The sequence below is a fragment of the Hemitrygon akajei genome, chromosome 10 (genome assembly GCF_048418815.1).
Source record: "Hemitrygon akajei chromosome 10, sHemAka1.3, whole genome shotgun sequence".
Taxonomy (NCBI): Eukaryota; Metazoa; Chordata; class Chondrichthyes; order Myliobatiformes; family Dasyatidae; genus Hemitrygon; species Hemitrygon akajei.
In genome coordinates this window covers 152,163,516-152,183,592 of record NC_133133.1, presented here as the reverse complement: position 1 = coordinate 152,183,592, position 20,077 = coordinate 152,163,516, and the positions used below count along the sequence as shown (strand labels likewise).

Here is a 20,077-nt window from a genome sequence, read left to right as displayed (position 1 = left end):
TTTCTTCCCCCAAGCCATCAGACTCCTCAATACCCAGAGCCTGGACTGACACCAACTTACTGCCCTCTACTGTGCATACTGTCTTATTTATTATTTATTGTAATGCCTGCACTCTTTTGTACACTTTATGCAGTCCTGGGTAGGTCTGTAGTCTAGTGTAGCTTTTTTCTATGTTGTTTTTTTACGTAGTTCAGTGTAGTTTTTGTACTGTGTCATGTAGCACCATGGTCCTGAAAAACACTGCCTCGTTTTTACTGTGTACCAGCAGTTATGGTTGAAATGACAATAAAAAGTAACTGACTTGAAATAAATTTTGGAAGTTGCAATTTGTTGACAACTTACCCATCCTCCTTGCTGGATGATATAATCAGCAACCTTTTCCTCAATATACTTCACTCCAAGTTCTACCACTGTCTTTAGCGATGGCTTGCTGTTACTGGTTAGTAATTGCCTTAACAACACTAAAGATATCAGGACCTACAAAACAAAAATCAGTATAAAAGTACACTTCACATGCAGTTTAAAAGTACAGTCAATTAAGTTGACAAGTATAATTTACAGTTCTAAAAGGATCCACTGGATTACCAGGTCAAAGCAGCAGTGTAACAAATTATATTCTAGCCAATTTCATTCAGGACAAAAGTTATTTTTCTATTTTCTTCTTTAAATAGATCTTCGGTATTTACATATGTAATCTTCTGCATGAATTAAGTGCAATAAAATTTAAAAAGTTTTTCTTTGGAGGTCTTGGAAGCAGGAGCACACTTCCATTTCAAACACTAATGAAAATGACATTTACAGGCATTACAACTTGCCCTTTACTTTCCTGGTTAAGAACAAAAACTGTTCCTTTCACTGCCCTTTTCAGAAAAGTCTGTTCTGCATCTCATTACAATCAAACAAAGCAACTCTAGACATATTTATCATAGTTTACAGATCCACAATAGATTTGGAAAAACAGTGTACATTCTCAGGTTACAAGTTTCAAATAGACCATTTTTGATTTAGTAAAGCAAACATGCCCTATACATTTGGGGAAAAAGAAAGCTTTAATGATGTTTGCATTCAATGAAGTTCTCTGTTGACAGTTTTATTATAAGACCATTAAAGATACACGCTTTTAATAAGGAAATATAAAAGAATTTGAAGGACTAAGTTGATAGAACAGAGCATTCACATTTTAAGACAAATGGTTTAAGGTTGAAAATAACCAGGACAAGCTCTGAAATTGAACCGAATACAGCACTTTTATCTGATTGTTAACGGACCCCCTCGCTGCAAGAGGCTAGCAACTTCTTGTGGTTATAAAAGCATGGCTTCTCTTACCAGTATTTTTATTAATGACTTCATCAGGACCGGAAAGGAAGGGGGAAAATGCCTGAATAAAAATGGTGGGGGAGGGGAGGGGAAGGTGATAGGTGAAACCAGGCAGTGGGAAAGGTAAAAGACTGGAAAAGAAGGAATCTGATGGAAGAGGAGAGTGGACCGTAGGAGAAACGGGACAACCTTTTCTCCACTATTACCAGCAAACCAGGAAACTATCCTCTTTCTAATAGAAGACAGTGTCAGGAGAAGAATCAGATGCAAAAAAGGTACCAGTATTAAGTTTAAATATAGTGATAGAAGGTTTATCTAGGGATATCAAGCGGCAACAACTTGGCAATACACTTCCAATAAACTTGGATCCTAAGATCCAAGATGGCGGCGCGATGCAGCTTGCAGCGGCCACTCCGGAGCTGATTATCTGTTATTTGTGAAGCAGGGTGCTGTGCGCAATCATAATCGGTTGAAAACGGACATGGGAGCACAGAGGAACATCTGGAAATCTTCAGATTGCTGCTGCTGCTGTCAGGTCCGGGTCTCTGCTGGGAAGAACAAGCTCCCAGTCCTCGGGGTCACGTTGCTGATGGCTGTTGGCGGGGGCATCTTAATACGCTCGGTAGAGGATAGTGCTCGGAGAAGCTGTGCCGGAAGGGATGATTGGAGGTTCGATGAACTCCGAATCTGCTGCGGTCAGGTCGCTTTCACTGTGTGCTGCGTCTGCGAGGCTGGGTCCGACGGAGCTTTCACTGTGTGCTGTGTCTGCGAGGCTGAGTAGGGTGGCACCATGGAAGTCCATAGCGGGGGTATTCCCTTCTGCCGCCGGAGTGGGATAACGAGTCAATCGGGACCCTGAGGACTTGTGGAAACTATGTGGTGGTTTCTTTCAAACTTATAGTCTTTTAACATCTTTGGACTATTTTTACTGTGCCCATGGTCTGTTTTTTTTTTAAAAAAAATCAATAACGCTATTGTTTGCACTGTTGTAACTATGTGGTTTTGTGCAGGCCTTGTAGCTTTAGTTTTGGTCTTGTTTTGTCTGGTGGATTTGGAGCTCCTTTCCGGGGAACGCGCTAAGATGGTAGCGTGATATTAATACGCAGCAGCCTCTCCGGACTCTGGATTGGGGATTGCCAAACATTATGTGGATTTTCTGGTGTAGTCTGTTTTGTCATATGCTTTTGTGATATCATTCTGGAGGAACGTTGTCTCATTTTTTAACTGCATTGCATTTGTGGTTTCTAAATGACAATAAACTGAATCTGAAAAGGCAATTACTAATCAATATTCAGTTGAGGTACACCAAGCCCTTCCTCTCCAGACACCATTACAATTTAGATCCAAGTATGGAGGTGAGTAAGTGCACTCCATGACACAGGCATCCTGGAACCACAATAAAAATTCATCTAGTGAAAGGAGGGGAAATAACTTCAAAATAACTATCTACACCAAGCACAAAATACTGTACATGTGTTGAAAACTAAATCTCAAGCCCAGAATGATTCTATGATTCTTCAGAGATTCCTACACCAGAGTTCTAGTTCTAATCAAATTCTTTCAAGGCTAGGAGTTGGGTCTGGATGTTAGATGTTTGCTGAGGGTGGTACTGTTTTCAGTTTTCACTCACTGTCCTGAAACAATACTGTGGCATACTTTGTCTTGGAATGATAAGGGGCAAATACATCTGGACAAAATATATGCCCAACAATAAAATCTCCAAGACCTGTCAAATATTCCACTGTTAATATCCAGAACCTAACTAGACCAGCCATTTGCATTCCACAACTATAAGAGCAAACAGAAGTTTGGAATTATTCTTTAAATACCTTGTAAGTAACTCTGGAAACTTACAACTCAAATACAAATAGAATGTGGCAAGTACACCAATTTGATGAGTGCAACATCAACACCACCCAGGCAGCTCAGTGGTGAGGGGACACTGCAACCTGATTGCTACCACTCAGGCACTTTCTGAGTCTCCTTTGTAGCTAACTACTTTGAGTTCCAATGGGTGTATCCTGATGTGCTTCAGCTGTCTGGTGTTTCGGACAACATTTTGTGTTGGTGCACAGTACCATCTACAAGATTCAAGGACTCACCAGGGATATTAAACAGCCCAGCTCAGATTAATGCATTCCAAAACCCAAAAGCTAAGAGTGTAGATATCTTACCTTTATGTCTGAAATAGGAATAATGATGGAAAACCAGAATTCCTGTTTCAGGTCTGTAGTAGATACTTAAAAACGAACCAAAGCGATTGAGAGACCGAGTACGGAAGTTGACACCGTATAAATCACTTCCAAACATTTGAGTTCCACAAAACCAGCAAAGATGATCGATTGATAATCGGCCATTTCCAAAACAAGTTTGACATGTATTGGACTTGCTTCCATCTATGATGAGCATAATTGTCTTCCTTTTGGAACTCCCTTGTGGCAAAAAACTAAAGCACTAACAAAACGAATCGACTATATCGTGAAACAAGAGTAATTTGCATTCAAATTAACCCAATTAAGCAAAATAGTGAAGATTGTAACCAAATGCAATAAGCAGTAAAACAATAAAACATTCCGTCTGCCTCCAAACTACACTAAATTAACCAAAACTAAACACGTATAACTAAGTTCATTTCCTTCTAACGTGCCCCAACCTACATGACAAATGACTAATCTATAATAAATGTGCAACACAAAATACAATCCAGACAATAGATAAATGTCTCCTATATTCCAGCTCCTAATTAATACATTTTAATAACTACATACTCTTAAAACCAGGAGACACAAAATTAAGACTTGGATATCTTTACATTTATGCAAATATCCTTTCTTCAAGTCATGTAACAGTTTTCTAAGCCAGAGGTTACCAGCACTTAAGGCAGTGCAGTGTGTGATTTTTACCACCACTGTCAAATCAGCAAGTCAAGTCAAAGTCATGAAGCTTCTAGAGTTGTAGCACCTCAAAGCTCTGCCTCCTACATTAGTCAGATCTTTCTTATAGGAACACGTACAACAATCTGGAGGAACTCAGCAGGTCGGGCAGCATCCGTGGAAACGAGCAGTCAATGTTTCGGGCCGAGACCCTTCGTCAGGACTGAAGAGGGAGGGGGCAGGGACCCTATCAAGAAGGTGGGGGGAGGTTGGGAAGGAGAATGCTGGTGGGTGCCAGGTGAAAAACCAGTAAAAGAAAAGATCAAGAAGTGGGGGAGGGGAAGCAGGGAGGGATAGGCAGGAGAGGTGAAGAAGGAATGTAAGGGGAAAGCACTATGGGTAGTAGAAGACAGAATCATGAGAGAGATGAAAGGCAGCTAGAGGAGGAGGCAGAGTGAAACTGGGATGGGGGAAGGGAGGAGGAGGGAATTACCAGAAGTTGGAGAATTCAATGTTCATGCCAAGGGACTGCAGACTACCCAGATGGTATATAAGGTGCTGCTCCTCCAACCTGAATTTGGCCTCATCATGGCAACAGAGGAGGCCACGTATGGACATATCTGAATGGGAATGTGAAGCAGAGTTGAAGTGGGAGGCAACCGGGAGATCCTGTCTGTTGTGGCGGACGGAGCGGAGGTGCTCGACAAAGCAGTCCCCCAATCTGCATCAGGTCTCACCGATGTAGAGGCCGCACCGGGAGCACCGGATGTAATAGATGACCCCAACAGACTCACAAGTCAAGTGTTGCCTCGCCTGGAAGGACTGCTTGGGGTCCTGAATGGTGGGCCTTTCTTATAGGCCCGTCCAGTCAGTTGGTCATGGTCTTGATGCCCATCTCCCACACAAATACTTTTCTGGCTAGAAAGACTTGAATGACTCTTCCCACGATCCACGAGTTAAGGCGCTGAGTCATCAACTGTAAGCACAATGCTTCTAGGGTTGAAAATGCGTTTTGTATCTGACCATTTCTGACATTCCTGTAACTGTTAAATACTCCTTAACCCACCATTTCTAAAATAAGTTTGACATGTATTAGACCTGCTTTTGTCTACAATGAGCATCAAAGTCTTCCTTTTAAAACTCTCCTAGAGGTCAGGATGGTGAGGTCTTCAGAAGATCAGATGGTTAGATCTTAGTGCTTGCAGATCAGTAATTGCCTCAGTAATTAGGTAACAATTGGTAATAGCCTCCACTTTGCAAAGGAGTGTGCAGAAACCCTCTTTGTCAAGTTTCTGTACCTTCATGGTGGAATGAGGACCTTTTGCACACAGACCTGATCAACCTCTCCCATGTTCCTCCATGATGTGAACCAGGCAGGGTGAGGGTTTAAAATCTACTAGTTCCTTTCTGAAGAAGGACATCACTGGTCCGTGAATGATACCACTTCTCAATGGCTTCTCTTAACTTGCGCTCAGCTCCAACTAAGTTTGTCGCATTATTAGAGCATGATTCATGAACCTGTCCTCATCTCGCTATAAAGCATATATGTCAAACTCAAGGCCCGCGGGCCAAATCCGGCCCGCGGTGGAATTATCTTTGGCCCGCGAGATAATATCTAATTACTATTAAAGCTGGCCCCAGTAATCGAAGCGCCTATGGCGTATGATATGGCTAATGCTGAGTTTATTCAGGTACCAGGTTTTCAGGGTTTTTAGTGTTTATTCGGCAGTCTTCTTCATAAGAAACGGAATTTGTAAAGTGAAACACTTTGTAGTTATAGCAGAGACTGAGACACATGAGAGCAGGCTGAAAAAACGGAGGCAACGAAAGCTGCGTTCGCACGTGTCCGACTGATCCGGCCCGCATGAAGCTGCATTTTGCTCAATCCAGCCCGTGACCTAAAATGAGTTTGACACCCCTGCGGGTATTGAAGTGCATTAACATAAGTGGAGCCTAAAGAATCCACTTTGATGTGAACAGCTTGGATAGCTAGACGAGCCCATATCTCTTCACTGGATTCCTTCTGCTTTTCACCTCAAAAAAGGTCCAAATCCAAAGTAGTCCACTCCTACACATGTACATGGATGTTCAATCTGGAGAGATTCTGTGTCCAGAGGTAGATCTGCCATGTGCTGGCATCCTGAAGCTGTGTGCAACCATTGACAAACAACACTTAGACAAAATTCTTCTGATAAATGTACTAGCGCTGGGAACACAGTATTTTTAGCTCAATCCAGACAATGTGGTTACAGCCACTATGTCCCAACTCTTCATGTGCAGGCCTCAGAATGAGGTCTGGGATATGAAGATCCTTTGCCAATATAAAACGACGTTTAGTCTCCTCAGGCATGACTGCCCTCCTAAGCCAGCTGCCAACTCTCAAGACACCACCTTCAAGTACTGGATTGAGGTTGAAAATATGCCTGTTCCTTTTTACACTTCCTCCTCCTTGCAAACTTGAGAATTCATCTAGAAATTTCCTTCTTTGGCAAAACCCAGTGATCTCCATTTCAGCCTGAGCTCTTCCACTGAGAGACAACCTCAGCCAATCTGACCTTTGGCCTTCTCAATCCCTCTCTCCAAAGAATACCCTTATGTCCTTCATCCGTCAGACTGAGCAAGAGCAGTGTTCAATTGCTGCTTCTTCTGACCGAGAAGCAAGAGCAGGTTCTGAAATCTAAGAATGCAGGCCACTGTCTTCCTCAAACAGGTCTCCAAGATGAGAAGTGATGGATTATACATGTTACCACACCCACCTCCTCCTCAATCTGCATGGCATTCATTGTAACACACTTGACTTCTGGATCATCTAGCAGGAGTTCTCCAGGCTGAAGATACTGAGGCCCTGATACCCATGTCTCATTCCTCAGGAATGCTTTAACCTTCAACCCTCAAGTGGCCATGCTGGCCGGGTTGCTTGAAATGTTTGCATACTTCCATTGAGATACTTGTGAGACCTTAAAAATTTCTGTAACACTCTTTGCAAGCTTGGAACGTGGAAGCCTCGTTCTTGATATACTTTAACACAAAGTACTAAGAGTCTAAAAATTGAGCCACAAAGCTGCACGTGCAACTCCTTCCTCCACAAGGTGTCCATACCGCTTGCCATTGTAGCAGCAGCAAGTTCCAAATGAGGGATGTAAAATGACTTCAACAGAGCCAGCTTAGATCTTCCCCATGATAAAAGCACTGTAAACACATGTTATACAATAGGGAGGCCACTGCTCCATAGTCATCTTCACTTGTATCTGTAAGGGGGTCTAACTGTGCAGTAACTTCTCCAAAATCCATGGATTTTCAGCATCTAACAATCTTGAAGTCTTCCATGTGGCAGAATTACTCCAGTCTGCTTTTCCACTCATGAGCAACCGATACTGGTATAAGTGTCATCCCAGCTAAGCTCTTGTAGGATCTTCTTAATAGATAGCACCACTGGACTCAAGATTCCTTAAGGATCGTAGATGGAGCTATGTGGACAGGATCACCCTCTTGTGAGTGGTCTATCTTAATCAGATTGGATGCACCATTGTACACCCAGTACGGTCTTCACTGAAGGAATATCTTGACCCAAATCTTTCATACCTTTTGCTCGTCTGGTATCACAGCTAGGATACTAGGTCTACTGTTTATTCACTTTGAGAGTCGAAAGCTGCCTTTAACACAAATGGATACAAGGTCATGATAGAGAGACGCCGCATCTTTCTCAGAGAACACTGTCACAAGGCAATCATCAACACTGAAGCAATGCAAAACCTTATCCATCATCTTGCAGCAGAACTATTCTTCATTATCTTTGGTGCATTTCCTAAGAGTGAAGTTGGCACAGCTCAGTGATGAAATTACTCCAAAGAGACGTACTACCTTTCTAAAGTACACCATCAGGCCACCAGAGAAATCTCAGCAGATCTGCATCTTTGGTTGGTACTTTAAGCTGGTGAAACATTGATTCAATATCTGCTATGATCACAACTAGTTCTTTTCTGAATCTGGTCACAACTTGAATAAGTGAGCTTGCAAGATCTGGTCCCTATAAAAGCTGAGCATCAAGTGATATTCCCTGAAAAGTTGCTTCACAGTCAAACACAACATGAAGTTTCCCTCTTCTATGGTGATAAACACCATGATGTGGAATACACTAGACTTTTCCAACAGCATTCCAGATCCACTAACAGCACTCTTTTGGGATAACTTGTGGAGATAGCATTTTTCATGAAAGCTCTATAATCGGTATGAAATGACAAATCCTTCTTAAATCTCTTCCTTAGATCTGCAATCACCCTGTTACTCAGGATGTTAACTTTCTTCCTTCTCAAAAAGGTAAACTAATCTGGTAGTGGCCATCCACCAGCTTTACAGAATTTGTAACCAGCTCCATAAACTTGTGCTCTTCTCTTGAAAAACCAAGATGTTCATCCTGACTGCATTCAGGGAAATCTGCCTTGAATTGCCGCTGCAGAAGTTCACCCACGTTCAAAACAGAGATCCTATTAAATGTCACTTCAGGTTGTGCACAGTCTCTACCATCGCCATTGTCTCATTTCAGTGGTCCATTATTAACTCTACGATTCACTTGCAATGGCTCCAATGCTTTAGGCACGTTCGTGCTTATCAGCAGATCAATTTCCGAATCAATGTCTGGCAAATGGACGTTTCAGGTGAGTTCATCCCTGGAGACCCCTCTGATGTGGAATGTTCCCTCTGTGGACAGGCATACTTTCCTGTGTAGAGATGTTAGGTAGTTCACAGTAGTTTTCACCATCTAAGCCAGCTACTTCCAATCCTCAAACAACGTAGCTACTTTTGACCTACAGTGTGCAAGAGAATGAGTGTCCCTTTTCCTGTGAGATTGAGCTTCACCATGCAGAACCACTACTGTATTCCCTTGATCTAAGTAAGCATAAGTAACCACTGTCTTGTTACTCTTCTTAGATGTCACATACTGGAATTATGGTAAGTTTACAATCATGATCACCAGCTCCTGTAAGGCCATTAGATACCAGGCTCAGTGCTGTGTATGATTCTCACACGATTTGTTTTGTTTCTGCACCCTTTTCAGAGTAGCTAAGAAGTTTGCTGTAATGCTTGCAACTATATACCTTGCATGAAACACACTGGCTGCAATCCTCACTGATGTGTCCTATACACAAACAACCAAAGCAGACATCTTTTCCCTCTAGGAAGGCAATCTTCTCAGAGTCCTTTTCTCCAGCTGAGGGGATGAACCCTCACAGAATAGACAAACCCCTACTGGGGGATCTTGCACCCTTTCCATTAGTTCAAGGTTTGTTTTAGCTTTACTCCTCACTGTGGTCACAGTAGTGGCAGAGTTGCTTCCTTTAGCCTTAAAGCGATGCTCGCTGCAGGTGATGGAGCATCCTGTATATTCCCAAACACCAGGTCTGTAGCAATCTTTACTTACCTTTCAATAAAATCAACATTAGCAAAAGTTGTCTTAGGGTTGTGCCTTTCTTGCAGTTCACAGACCACCGTTCTCCATTTATCCCTAAGCATACAGGGCAATTTCTTTACAACTATTGGCATTAGCAGGCATGTCCAGCTCACGCATGTACTACACTTCTTCCACGGCACTGTTACTTGGCGTAATATTGTAGTCTTGAAATGCTTTAATGGCTTCAGGATTGATCGGTACCCACAAAAGACCTTCATACATGTAGGCAGATGCAATTTCCTGTTCATTACCAAAATGTTCCTGTAGTAAAGCCTTAGCTCTTACATATCCTTTCTTAAGGTTGATATGCTGGCAACTTCTGACAAGTTCTCTAGGGTGATGTCTAGTGTACTGTTCAAGGAAACAAAAGCAGCCACCATACCCATCAGTCTTACCTTCAAAGGCAACACGAGTGAATCTGCAGATGCTGGAAATAAATAAAAAACACAAAATGCTGGCAAAACTCAGCAGACCAGACAGCATCTACGGGAGGAGGTAGTGACGACACTTCGGGCCGAAACCCTTCATCAGGAGTGACCTCACTACCTCCTCCCATAGATGCTGTCTGGCCTGCTGAGTTCTGCCAGCATTTTGTGTTTTTAGTCTTGCCTTCAACACTATTTTCAAAAACCTTCATGAATGCATGATACTGCAATGGATCACCACTGAAGATTTGTATCTCTCTTTCAGGCAAAGATGAAATGCATCATGATTGTGCCAAAAAGGTTGTTATTTCATTTTGCTTCCTCAATATCAATAATACTATTTTTTGACCTCTGTGGGGGGGGGGGGGGGGGTCTTGCTCATATTTCACAGAGACTTGAGGAAGAAATGAATCAATATTGTTATTGAGTATTTGTGCTTTTCCTCTGCCTTTTCAATATAGAAACTCACACCATTGGACCGTCCTGCTGGAGCGCCTTTAGCACTCTCCACTCTTGATGCCCTTGGCACATTAACTTTAGCCATAGGTGCGGCAATTTCTGTCTTCGCCGTAACAATCATTCCTCTTGCTCCTCCAATGCACATTTGTCCCGTAATCATCAATGTGCCATTAATGCAGTTAAATCAGCCTCCCTTTTAACACGTGCAGAAGAGGTAGTAGATAAAGAAAATTTTCTTCCTGCAACAGAACTTCAAGCACTGACATTTGACACAATGTCATTTGGCTTTTAATCATCCTGTGGGTCACCTGCTATTTGCATAGTCAAAACAGGCCTTGGAATTTGTATCTCACCTTCCATCAAATGTTATTTCTCATTCACTTGTTGCAGCAACATGACCTTCAGTGTAACATGTTTGGGTCAGCCATTGTTTCACATCCTCAAAGAATGCACTACAATAGCTATCAATGTTTGAAAAACATTTGTTTTATTTATTCTGTGTCTTTGGGAAGTAACGAGCTGAGCATGTGATGTTGATCAACAACAGCTTCGCAGAGAACAGTCAAGTCCTTAAGATGATATTGCACTTGTCACGCATTTTCGTAACTTTTCAAAAGATCCTTAACTATGACATTAAACCTTTTTGTTCACATTTATTTTATACTTCTTTTGATTCTATCCACTATAGATTTAGTTTCTCTTTTGCCAGCCCCGACTTCAGGTTCACTGACATCAGTTCCATACTTCACTCATGTTACACTCTCCTTACTGCACATCTCGCAATTACCTCTGTTTGCCCACAGCACATTTTCAAAATGTCCCAGTGATATTCCGTTCAATAACCATAGGTAACAAACAAATTGTCTGCAACTGGAAGAATATTTTGGCACTTCAATAAAACAATTCAAGAGAACCCTCAGGCAAACACCATACCATCAAACACCATTCAAAACTGTGTTCAAACCACAAATGCACAACGCAAATCAACACACACAATCCTACTGCAAGCTGCTCCAGTTTCACCCATGGGTCTGAGGCAATCCTTTGCTATAGACTGGTGCTCATTTGGAACAAAATTTTTTTGTTGACAAAATGTAGCGGCTACTTGGAAACAAACCAAAACTGAGTACAGGATTTGACACTGTATGACGTGTTTCCAAATAACTGAGTTCTAAGTTGAAAAAAGTATGTTTGATCGTTTATTATGAAACCAGCAAACGATCTTATAGCGATAAAAAACTAAAAAATTAAATTAGCGACATACAAAATAAGAGTAATTAGCTTTCAAATTAACATAATGAAGTGAAGATCGTAAATAAGTGCAATAAGTGTTCTACAAAAATAATCATTCCCTGGCTGCCTCCAACAAACTAGACTTAACTAAGAAAGCATGAATACACAACTATACTCATTTCCTTCTACCAGGCCCCAACCCACAAGACAAGTTGCCCATAATAAATGGGCAATACCAAATATAATACAGACAATGGATATGTGGCCCCAACAACACTTTTATTCTTTGGAAAACTAACTGTGCATTCACTGGATTTGTGGACCAGGAGAGAAAAGAGAAGATTTCTTTTGGCCATGAGTTTTTTTTTTGTTACACTTTTAGACTTACATTTTCAACCAAGTTATTTGCATTTTTAAGTTTAAGCTGTACCATTCCTAGTACTCTTTTTCTTCGCTTAACCAAGGCTGTTTTTCTGGCTTGCTGGTAGTAATGAAGAAAGGGCAATTCCAGTGTTGGAGGAGAATGCAATCTATTGCTTCTAATACCCCATTAAACACAACTGTACCTCACAAAGATTATAGTATGTGAAGGCATAACCAGGACACAAGGACAGTGCATGGTCAGTCTAAGAAAGCCATGGATGGTACATCTTCAACAAATAGTTTGGTTATTAGGAGTTCAAGCTGACCTTCCCTTCGAGCTGATTATTTCTCCACCAAGTACATGCCCAGTCTAGCAAACAGATCCTTCAAAATTTAGCAAGTATTTGCATTTCTAAGATAACTACATTATCTTGGGCACTCTAAATTCTCCACACAGAGCAAGGACAGTAGTGATACATCCAGTAGAGCAGCTGCCCCACTGCTCTGGGTTCAATTCTGACCTCTGAATGAAACTCCACCTAGTAGTCTCCCTGTGACCTCTAGATGCTCTGATTTCCTCTCACATCCCAAAAGTGGGTTAACTGGCTTCTGCAAATTGCCTCTAGTGTGTAGGGAAATGGTAGATTCTGTGGGAACTGATAAGAATGAGGAGAAAATAAAATGGGAAGCGAGGTTAGTGCAAATGGGTGCTTAATGGTTGGCATGTACTCAGTGGTTTAATGTCTCAGATTCCAGACTCTGATTTTGAATACATTCTGTACTTTTGATATTCTCCGTGTTTCTTCCAAGAACAGTTTAACGTGGAGGACACTGGCTCGTCAACCAAGGCTGAACAACAATTGTAGGAAAACTATTTGCTCATGTCATGAGACTTAGTGATGAGTCACTGTTGAACATATCTAAAGTCATTTCTTTTTGCTGATGTGTTACTATACTGCAACAATCTGCTACTGCGCCAAAAGTGATCACTGGTTTTATTCTAATGGCTGTTTTGATACCACCAAGTAGCTTTCCATACTATTTCAACAGGCAGTGAAGAGTCGGGCATCTTGTGTAGGACTGAAGTGTCATATGATTAACGTTGACAATCAGCAAAACATGAGAATCCTAGGCTTTCAATATCAAAGTAATTGAGAAATTAATTGTAATATAATCAGCGAATTTGCAAGCATCAATCAATAACCTTTATTCTTTCCAGGTTTATGAACTCAGATGTATCAATTCTCAGTCCAAGTTAATCAATTACTCATCAAGTAAGTAGAAATAGGGTCTCTCCTCTTTACTGATTGTAACCAATTTTTTGACATTCAATGCACATAAGGGCAGGAATTCTTTTGTCAGTGGGAAACATATTTTATTAATTTCCCTCTACATAAAAGTCAAAATTTTCAAGCCTCCAGCATTAATTTCCGCCAAACCTTCTGTTTGGCTTTAACTAAACCTACGCAACTAGTCTACATCATATATAGATGGATAAAGAAATTGGGCTAACAGTCACATGGTAAAATTCCATTACACACAGTGGACATGCACTTAAAACTGTGAATGACATGGTTATGAAGTATTTCAGTATGAAATCTAGTTGTGCAAGTTAAGCATTCTTATTATTTTGTCTTAATCTTATTCAATAGCTTCTCAACAATTTAGTTTTTATTTTAAGCAAAAAAAAACTTAACAATGGGTTCAAAACTCATTGTTGAGGAAATTATAGCAGTGGCCTACTTAGTCATCGATGTAAGAAAAATTCAAAATCAAAGTTCAAAGTAGATTTATTATCGAAGTATGTATTCATTAAACAACCTTGAGATTTGACTCCTTACAGGCAGCCACAAAACAAGAAACCCAGAAGAACCCATAAAAAGAAAATGACAAACACCCAATGTATAGAGAAAGAAAACAAAACAAATCGTGCAGACAAGTAATCAAATAGCATTTAGAACGAACGCGAGTACCCAGACACGAAACCTGGTGCAGCTGGAGCAGGCCCGAAGCCCCAGTGAAGCAAATGTCATGGAGCCCGCAGATGTGACCCCGGAGTAGGCTCACATCCTTCACCTCTGATCCTGACAGCTGGCCTTTTCAATCCATCTAGCCCAGCATTTAAAGTGTCCAAACACTGGGTCATTCCTCGCTCTACGACCTGGGCCTTGTTGCTTCATTATGCTCTGGGCCTGAACCCTCCTGCCACATTCTGGCCTGTATGTGACCTTTCCAAATCAGCCTGGCGTTAAAGATCGATCAAACCTTGCTCCCAGTTTCCTCCCCTGACTTTTCTCCACTTTGCACGCCCTGAATCTGTCATAAACATGCCTCAACCTTGCTCTGCGCATCTTGAATAAGCCTCCAGCTTGCTCCAACTCCTCCTCGAACAAGCCTCAACCCTTGACTTCTCGCACCGGCAAACTTTGACCCTCGACTCAGCCTCGCCTCCACCTTCCTTTTCATTCTTTGCGGTAATAGTTTACCATAATTTATTTGATCATTTATACAGTAAAAGAATTAAAGTATTTGGCTGTATTTCTTGCTTTGGGAACCACCAACAAGTTGTTACCTGCCTATAGCAGCACTATTTTAAATCACTGGAAACCAGAAAGTTAGCAACCGAGCAGGCCATAACTGTAATAAAGAATTTTAATCAAATACAAGATTATCTAGAGTATCTATTTCGACATCCTCCTTGAAGTTGCACAGAGTAGTTGCATAAAGCAGTTATATCTCTCTCCTTTATTTGTGCATTCATTAAAGTGGCTCTTTTTGCTTTTGGTCATGTTGCTTTGCAGTCTTGATATCAATATTTAAAAAAAAACACAACAGTTCCAGTATTACTTTGGCTGCAATGTTCCAAAATGATAAATTACTTTTTACCTTATTCCATCCACTGGTGTGACTGGTAAGTTGATTTAACTGTTCTTTGTACAGCTCATACTCCAGGGGTCTGAAAAATTAGACCAAAAGAAAATCACCTTAAAGTTGTTTGAGATATTTCTTTATATGACTAAAACATGTTAAGATATTCCTTGACATCTGTTAGAAAATCCAAAAGGCACAAAATGCTGTATGTAATTTTGTATGACATTGACAATACATTAAAAATATTGTATTATTCACAGCAACAGGAGTTGCCACCCAAATATAGCCTAAGGTGGAGGTGGTTTCAGAATGACTGAATTAATTTCAGAATGAAAGAAACAAGTTTTTGAAATTGAGCCCAACCCCATATTGATGAGCAACTTGCTCAAACTATATTGTTCGTTAAACAATACATTCATACTAATGTAGAAATTATACTGGTAATCCATGATCCAACTACTCGGAAATCCCAGTGGACAATCTGCTGGTGCATACGGTCCCCAGTTCCTATGCCTCTGACGTCTGTGTGGTTCAGTTTCCCTCACCTTGAAACATGTTTGGTTCCAATTCCCAAAACTCTCTGAAACTAGCCAAGTTCACTGGAGGAATAATACTACTGTTTACCACATTTAAAAAGAATTAAAATAAAGTTAAAATACTTTAAAAATAGATTCTTGGTAAAAAAAAGTAATTGGATTTGGGGATGGTGCATAATAAAAGTACTGAGTTAGAAAGAAATTACCACCCAATTGAGGCATCATCCCTGAAGAAGATGGCAGAGCTTGTCATCGAAACGTCAATTATAATTGATACCCGTACCCAGCTGGAAGCTCGAGAAGAATTTATTCGTCATATACACCAGGAAAGCACTTGATCAATTACATTTAAATACTGTCAGTATTTGCTGGCCCCTCAATATAAAATTTTTTTTTTGCAACATCGCACTGAATAGGATAAAATTAACTTGTAGCAAGTGACATGCCCAGTTCCATATTAACAAGTAATAAATATATATATATATATATATATATATATATATACATACAGAATTAACAAGGACATTTTAAAGTGTGTGGTTTTTTTTATAAAAAGAGCTCGGAAGTGCAGGTTTCACACCCACAGCAGGCTCCTTTACAGGATAAGCAGAACGATGGATACCCAGACCCACATCAAGCCAGGTCTCCAGACACGACAGATTCAGACTGTGAAAGGCTCTGAGGGAAGGGCAAATCAACACAACTCCTATTTACACATCTTTGATACTATTAATTAACAGTGTGGCTCTGCAGCAGGGATAGAAATGGAAATCGAAAAGATACCACTCACTGCAAAAAGTGTTTCTCTGTGATTTCCCTTTAGTGAAAATTTCAAATGCTCTTTTCAAAAACAAAGTAACTCACTTGACAAGAATATTTTGCAGCGCCTCCTGCACCTGCACAGCAAGCTCCCGAAATACTCTCTCTCCGAGATGAGCCAGGCAATCTTCTATCGAACTTTCTGGATTTGCTGGGCTAAATACTGGAGAAGTGTGGCACTCGAATCCTGTAGTAGCAAAGGCTAAAAGAAAACAGGAAGGAAAAAAAGCCATCAAGAGCTTAGACTAATAGAATAGGAAATCAGACAGAACGTATCCCAGTAGAAATAATGTCAAAAATGCCATACTAAATTTACAAAACCACTACATTGCTACATACATATTTGTTCAAATTTTTACACCCAATGATCATGAATAGGCAAAGTGCAATGTTCAACTGACTTTTGACAGAACGAACACTTTGATCCAGTCTGTGTTACAAATTAAATATGACCCTTAGTTACATGAAATAAAATCCAAGGAGAATTTTTTGACTACCAATAGAATCACTTGGCTCTAAACTGTCAAATAAAAATATGGACGTCTACTGTACCATCCTTTTTTCTTTAAAAAGGAAAAAAAAGGTACTCCAAAAAAAAGTTGTGCACTCTTCAGTGAAGAAACAATTTGCAATTCTTTTAAGAATAAATAGAAGGAAACAAGTCAAAAACTCGCCATGGATGGAGTAAAATCTTCCAATACTTAAGATTATATCCATAAACAACTGTACAATGAAAACATCAAGTTCACAGTTGGTTCATACCAAGCTACACATATGAAAAAAGACCAATCCACAGAAGTGTCTCTTACTCCTTCTACCCATTTCTTTCATCAATAAAGACAAACTAAGCATTACCAGATCCTGGCACACGATATCCCGTAAAACTCAAGGCAATTACCTCATAAAAGAAAAGTCATAAAAATAATTTCAAAAATAAATATTGAATAACTTTTCCAGAGAGTTACATGGCAAACAACTGAATCTATTCAAAATAAATACAGTAACTAGGACAAAATACTTCACCGAACCAGTCAGATATCAGACTCAGAGTGTGGAACATTTGCTCAAAAACTTTGCTTCCTTTATTAAAGTAGATTTTCTCTATAAAATATTCTGCTCAAGCTGATTCTGAGATTTCCGTGCTTGCGTTTCCTCTTATATTCAAAAAACAACTGAGAAATTTATTTACGTTCTATCACCAGATAACAGCACAAAACGCAATGCAACCCACAACGTGCCCTAACATCCTTGCTTTGGTAGTAAAGCAAAGACATAATCTAGCTTTGCATAGTCAGTAAGGGTCTACAGCATAAATTGCTCAGGTGGCGGGGTGGAAAACCTCTCTACCAAAAAGAGGTGTAATGTGCTCTTTCCCTGATAGCCTGTAGGTCACCCTCTGGCGAGGTACAGCCTGTCCTTAGTTCCCCTCTTCCCCCAGATCAGGTTCACATGAAGCCATGGCAGCAGGTTGAATGACAAATCACAAATCCTGGTTATGCGATCACTGACGCCAGGCAGACAATCTCCGAAGAGTATTGAAAATGGCTGGGGTCACATGTCTTGTAAAGACACTGCCCAGAAGAAGGCAAAGGAAAACCACTTCTGTGGAAAAATTTACCAAGAACAATCACGGTAAGACCACGATCACCCACATGATACGACACGGCACATAATTATGGTGAATATAAATTGCATGAAAAAGCACAATCAATTTAAGAAGTGAAACTATTCAAAAGCAACACAAGCTGATGTTTAACCAACCTTTATTGATCTCATCATGCAGCAGTTTAAGTTCTTCTTCTACTTCCATCTTAATTTTCTCAGCTGCAGCAGGCTCCAGCGGAACATGTTCCATTGGGTGCGTCCCTGTAGAATCAGTTAGTAGCACATCATCTGCTGTGTAGTTACATAACAACATGTATCTATAGACAAGAAAAATTTGTTTGTCCTATTAAAACTCACCCCTTCTATAGTATAACAAATTAAATTAGGAGGTGCATTAAAGCCTAACAAAAGCGACTGGATTTTTCTACCCTTCACCTAGTTATTCTTTATTCAGCAATTAGATTACGCCAGTTAAAAATCCTTTCAGCTGCACTCTGCATTTCTGAAGCAATGCATTTTATACTGATAAGGAATGACACATTGCCAGGATTCATTATAAACCATGCAGAAAGTTAATAGACAGGCAATGCATGACTGCAGACAACATGCAAGGTGTTTAGCTTCCAAAACTGCTTAAAGATTATCAGCAGTAAATAAGATAAACTCATGGTTACTTTTTCCAAACTAAGTCAACTTCGTCCTTAAAGCAAAAATACACAGCAATAAAACTTAGATCCTTTAATAGTCAATCTCCAATGCAAAAAATATCGTGCAAAATAATTGATTACAAAACAACACCTCAGCCACGTACAGCAAGTACACATTTTAGATAGTTATCAATGAACTCAAACAAATGCTCAAGCCATTTAATTGTTATGTTCTATGAAATGCATTCTTAATCACATCACTAAAATTACCTGTCAATAATTGAGTATTTCCCCGTGAAGCCAGTCCTAAATAACTAAGGACAACATATCGCGTCTCATAATGAAAACCTTCTGGAAGGGATGTAGCCATTTTCACTTAACTCTTTTTGTGATCAACTATATTAAAACACACAAGCTAGGATAAGAAAGGAACATTAAAAAGTTGTTAGAAAAATATATACAACCACACATTTTACAAACTGATGCTTATTTAATGAAAGTTACTTACATTCTTACTTTTCCCCCCCAATGAATAAAACCGCTGTTTATTTTTTTAAGTAATATCTTAACCTACAAGCTTGGGAACACTACTTGAAAGTTCTAGCTATTAACAGTGCAAGCAAGTTTGAACACCGACTTTTTAAACTTGTAAATTTAAGACAAGCGCTAACATATTTCGACAAAAAGTAAACAGCAGATGATAACAAAGTCAGTGTGTCCTTTGTTCAACGACCCTATGTGGTGCAGTTCCAATGTCTGACAGCAATAGGAAAAAAAAAGGTCATAAGCAACGCGACGGCTGTCTGTTCATACATTAATAGGTTGAAGTTATTGCAAAGTTCTTACAATAGCTCTACACAATTCCACCATTGAGCCGATATTAAACCTCTAAATACAATATTAGATCAAAAATTCAGTTTTTAAATTAAGTATCCGGTCTTTAAATTAACTTGTGACAGTAAAACTGTCCCAAATACAAATGAGACATTGGGAAACCATGCAAAATAGCAGTACACCATTTAAACTCATTGCATAAATGGTGCCCCGTCCATAATGATGAAAAAAAATTGAACGAAGGCTCTCTTTCTACTTTAACTAACTTCCAACAAGCACCTTACTTTCTTTAACAATTAGAAGAAACGCGTTACGAAAGTAGACTTACGCACGGGAACAAGACAACCTGGTATAATTGCAACTACTGGGCGCAGTGCCTTATTTAGATACGCGCCATCTTTAGGGGGCAAAGAAGCAGCCTGACTCCACCCCATTCTGCAACACAAGGGGGCAACACGGTAAATGGCAGTGCCTTAATTTAAAAGTAAAATAGCTCCAGGACCCCCAGACTGCTACCGACAACATCTGATGAAAAATATTCAACCACTGAGAAAAAAAATGAGATTAGTCTTCCCATCTGCTAGATGGTTACCACAGGCAGTGGGGGTCAAAGGTCAAAGTGGAAAGAAACAAAATGAGTTTGCAA

General features: G+C 40.1%; 1 protein-coding gene across 3 annotated transcripts in view; it reads right to left on the bottom strand.

Moving 5' to 3' along the window:
- The window catches only part of bcl2l13 (BCL2 like 13), a 45,418-nt gene extending 25,562 nt beyond the window's left edge, over window positions 1-19,856 (bottom strand). The window contains exons 1-6 of one of the 3 annotated variants that reach the window (XM_073059406.1): window positions 19,760-19,856; window positions 18,868-19,012; window positions 18,107-18,211; window positions 16,391-16,547; window positions 15,006-15,075; window positions 343-477 (exon numbers count right to left, since the gene is read on the bottom strand). In XM_073059406.1, coding sequence (XP_072915507.1) covers window positions 343-477; window positions 15,006-15,075; window positions 16,391-16,547; window positions 18,107-18,211; window positions 18,868-18,967 — 567 coding nt within the window. In that variant the 5' untranslated portion in view covers window positions 18,968-19,012; window positions 19,760-19,856. Of the gene's footprint in view, window positions 1-342; window positions 478-15,005; window positions 15,076-16,390; window positions 16,548-18,106; window positions 18,212-18,867; window positions 19,013-19,715; window positions 19,734-19,759 lie in introns of those variants that run through there. The other 2 variants (XM_073059407.1, XM_073059408.1) reach the window with 2 other exon arrangements.
- Window positions 19,857-20,077: the final 221 nt, after the last annotated feature.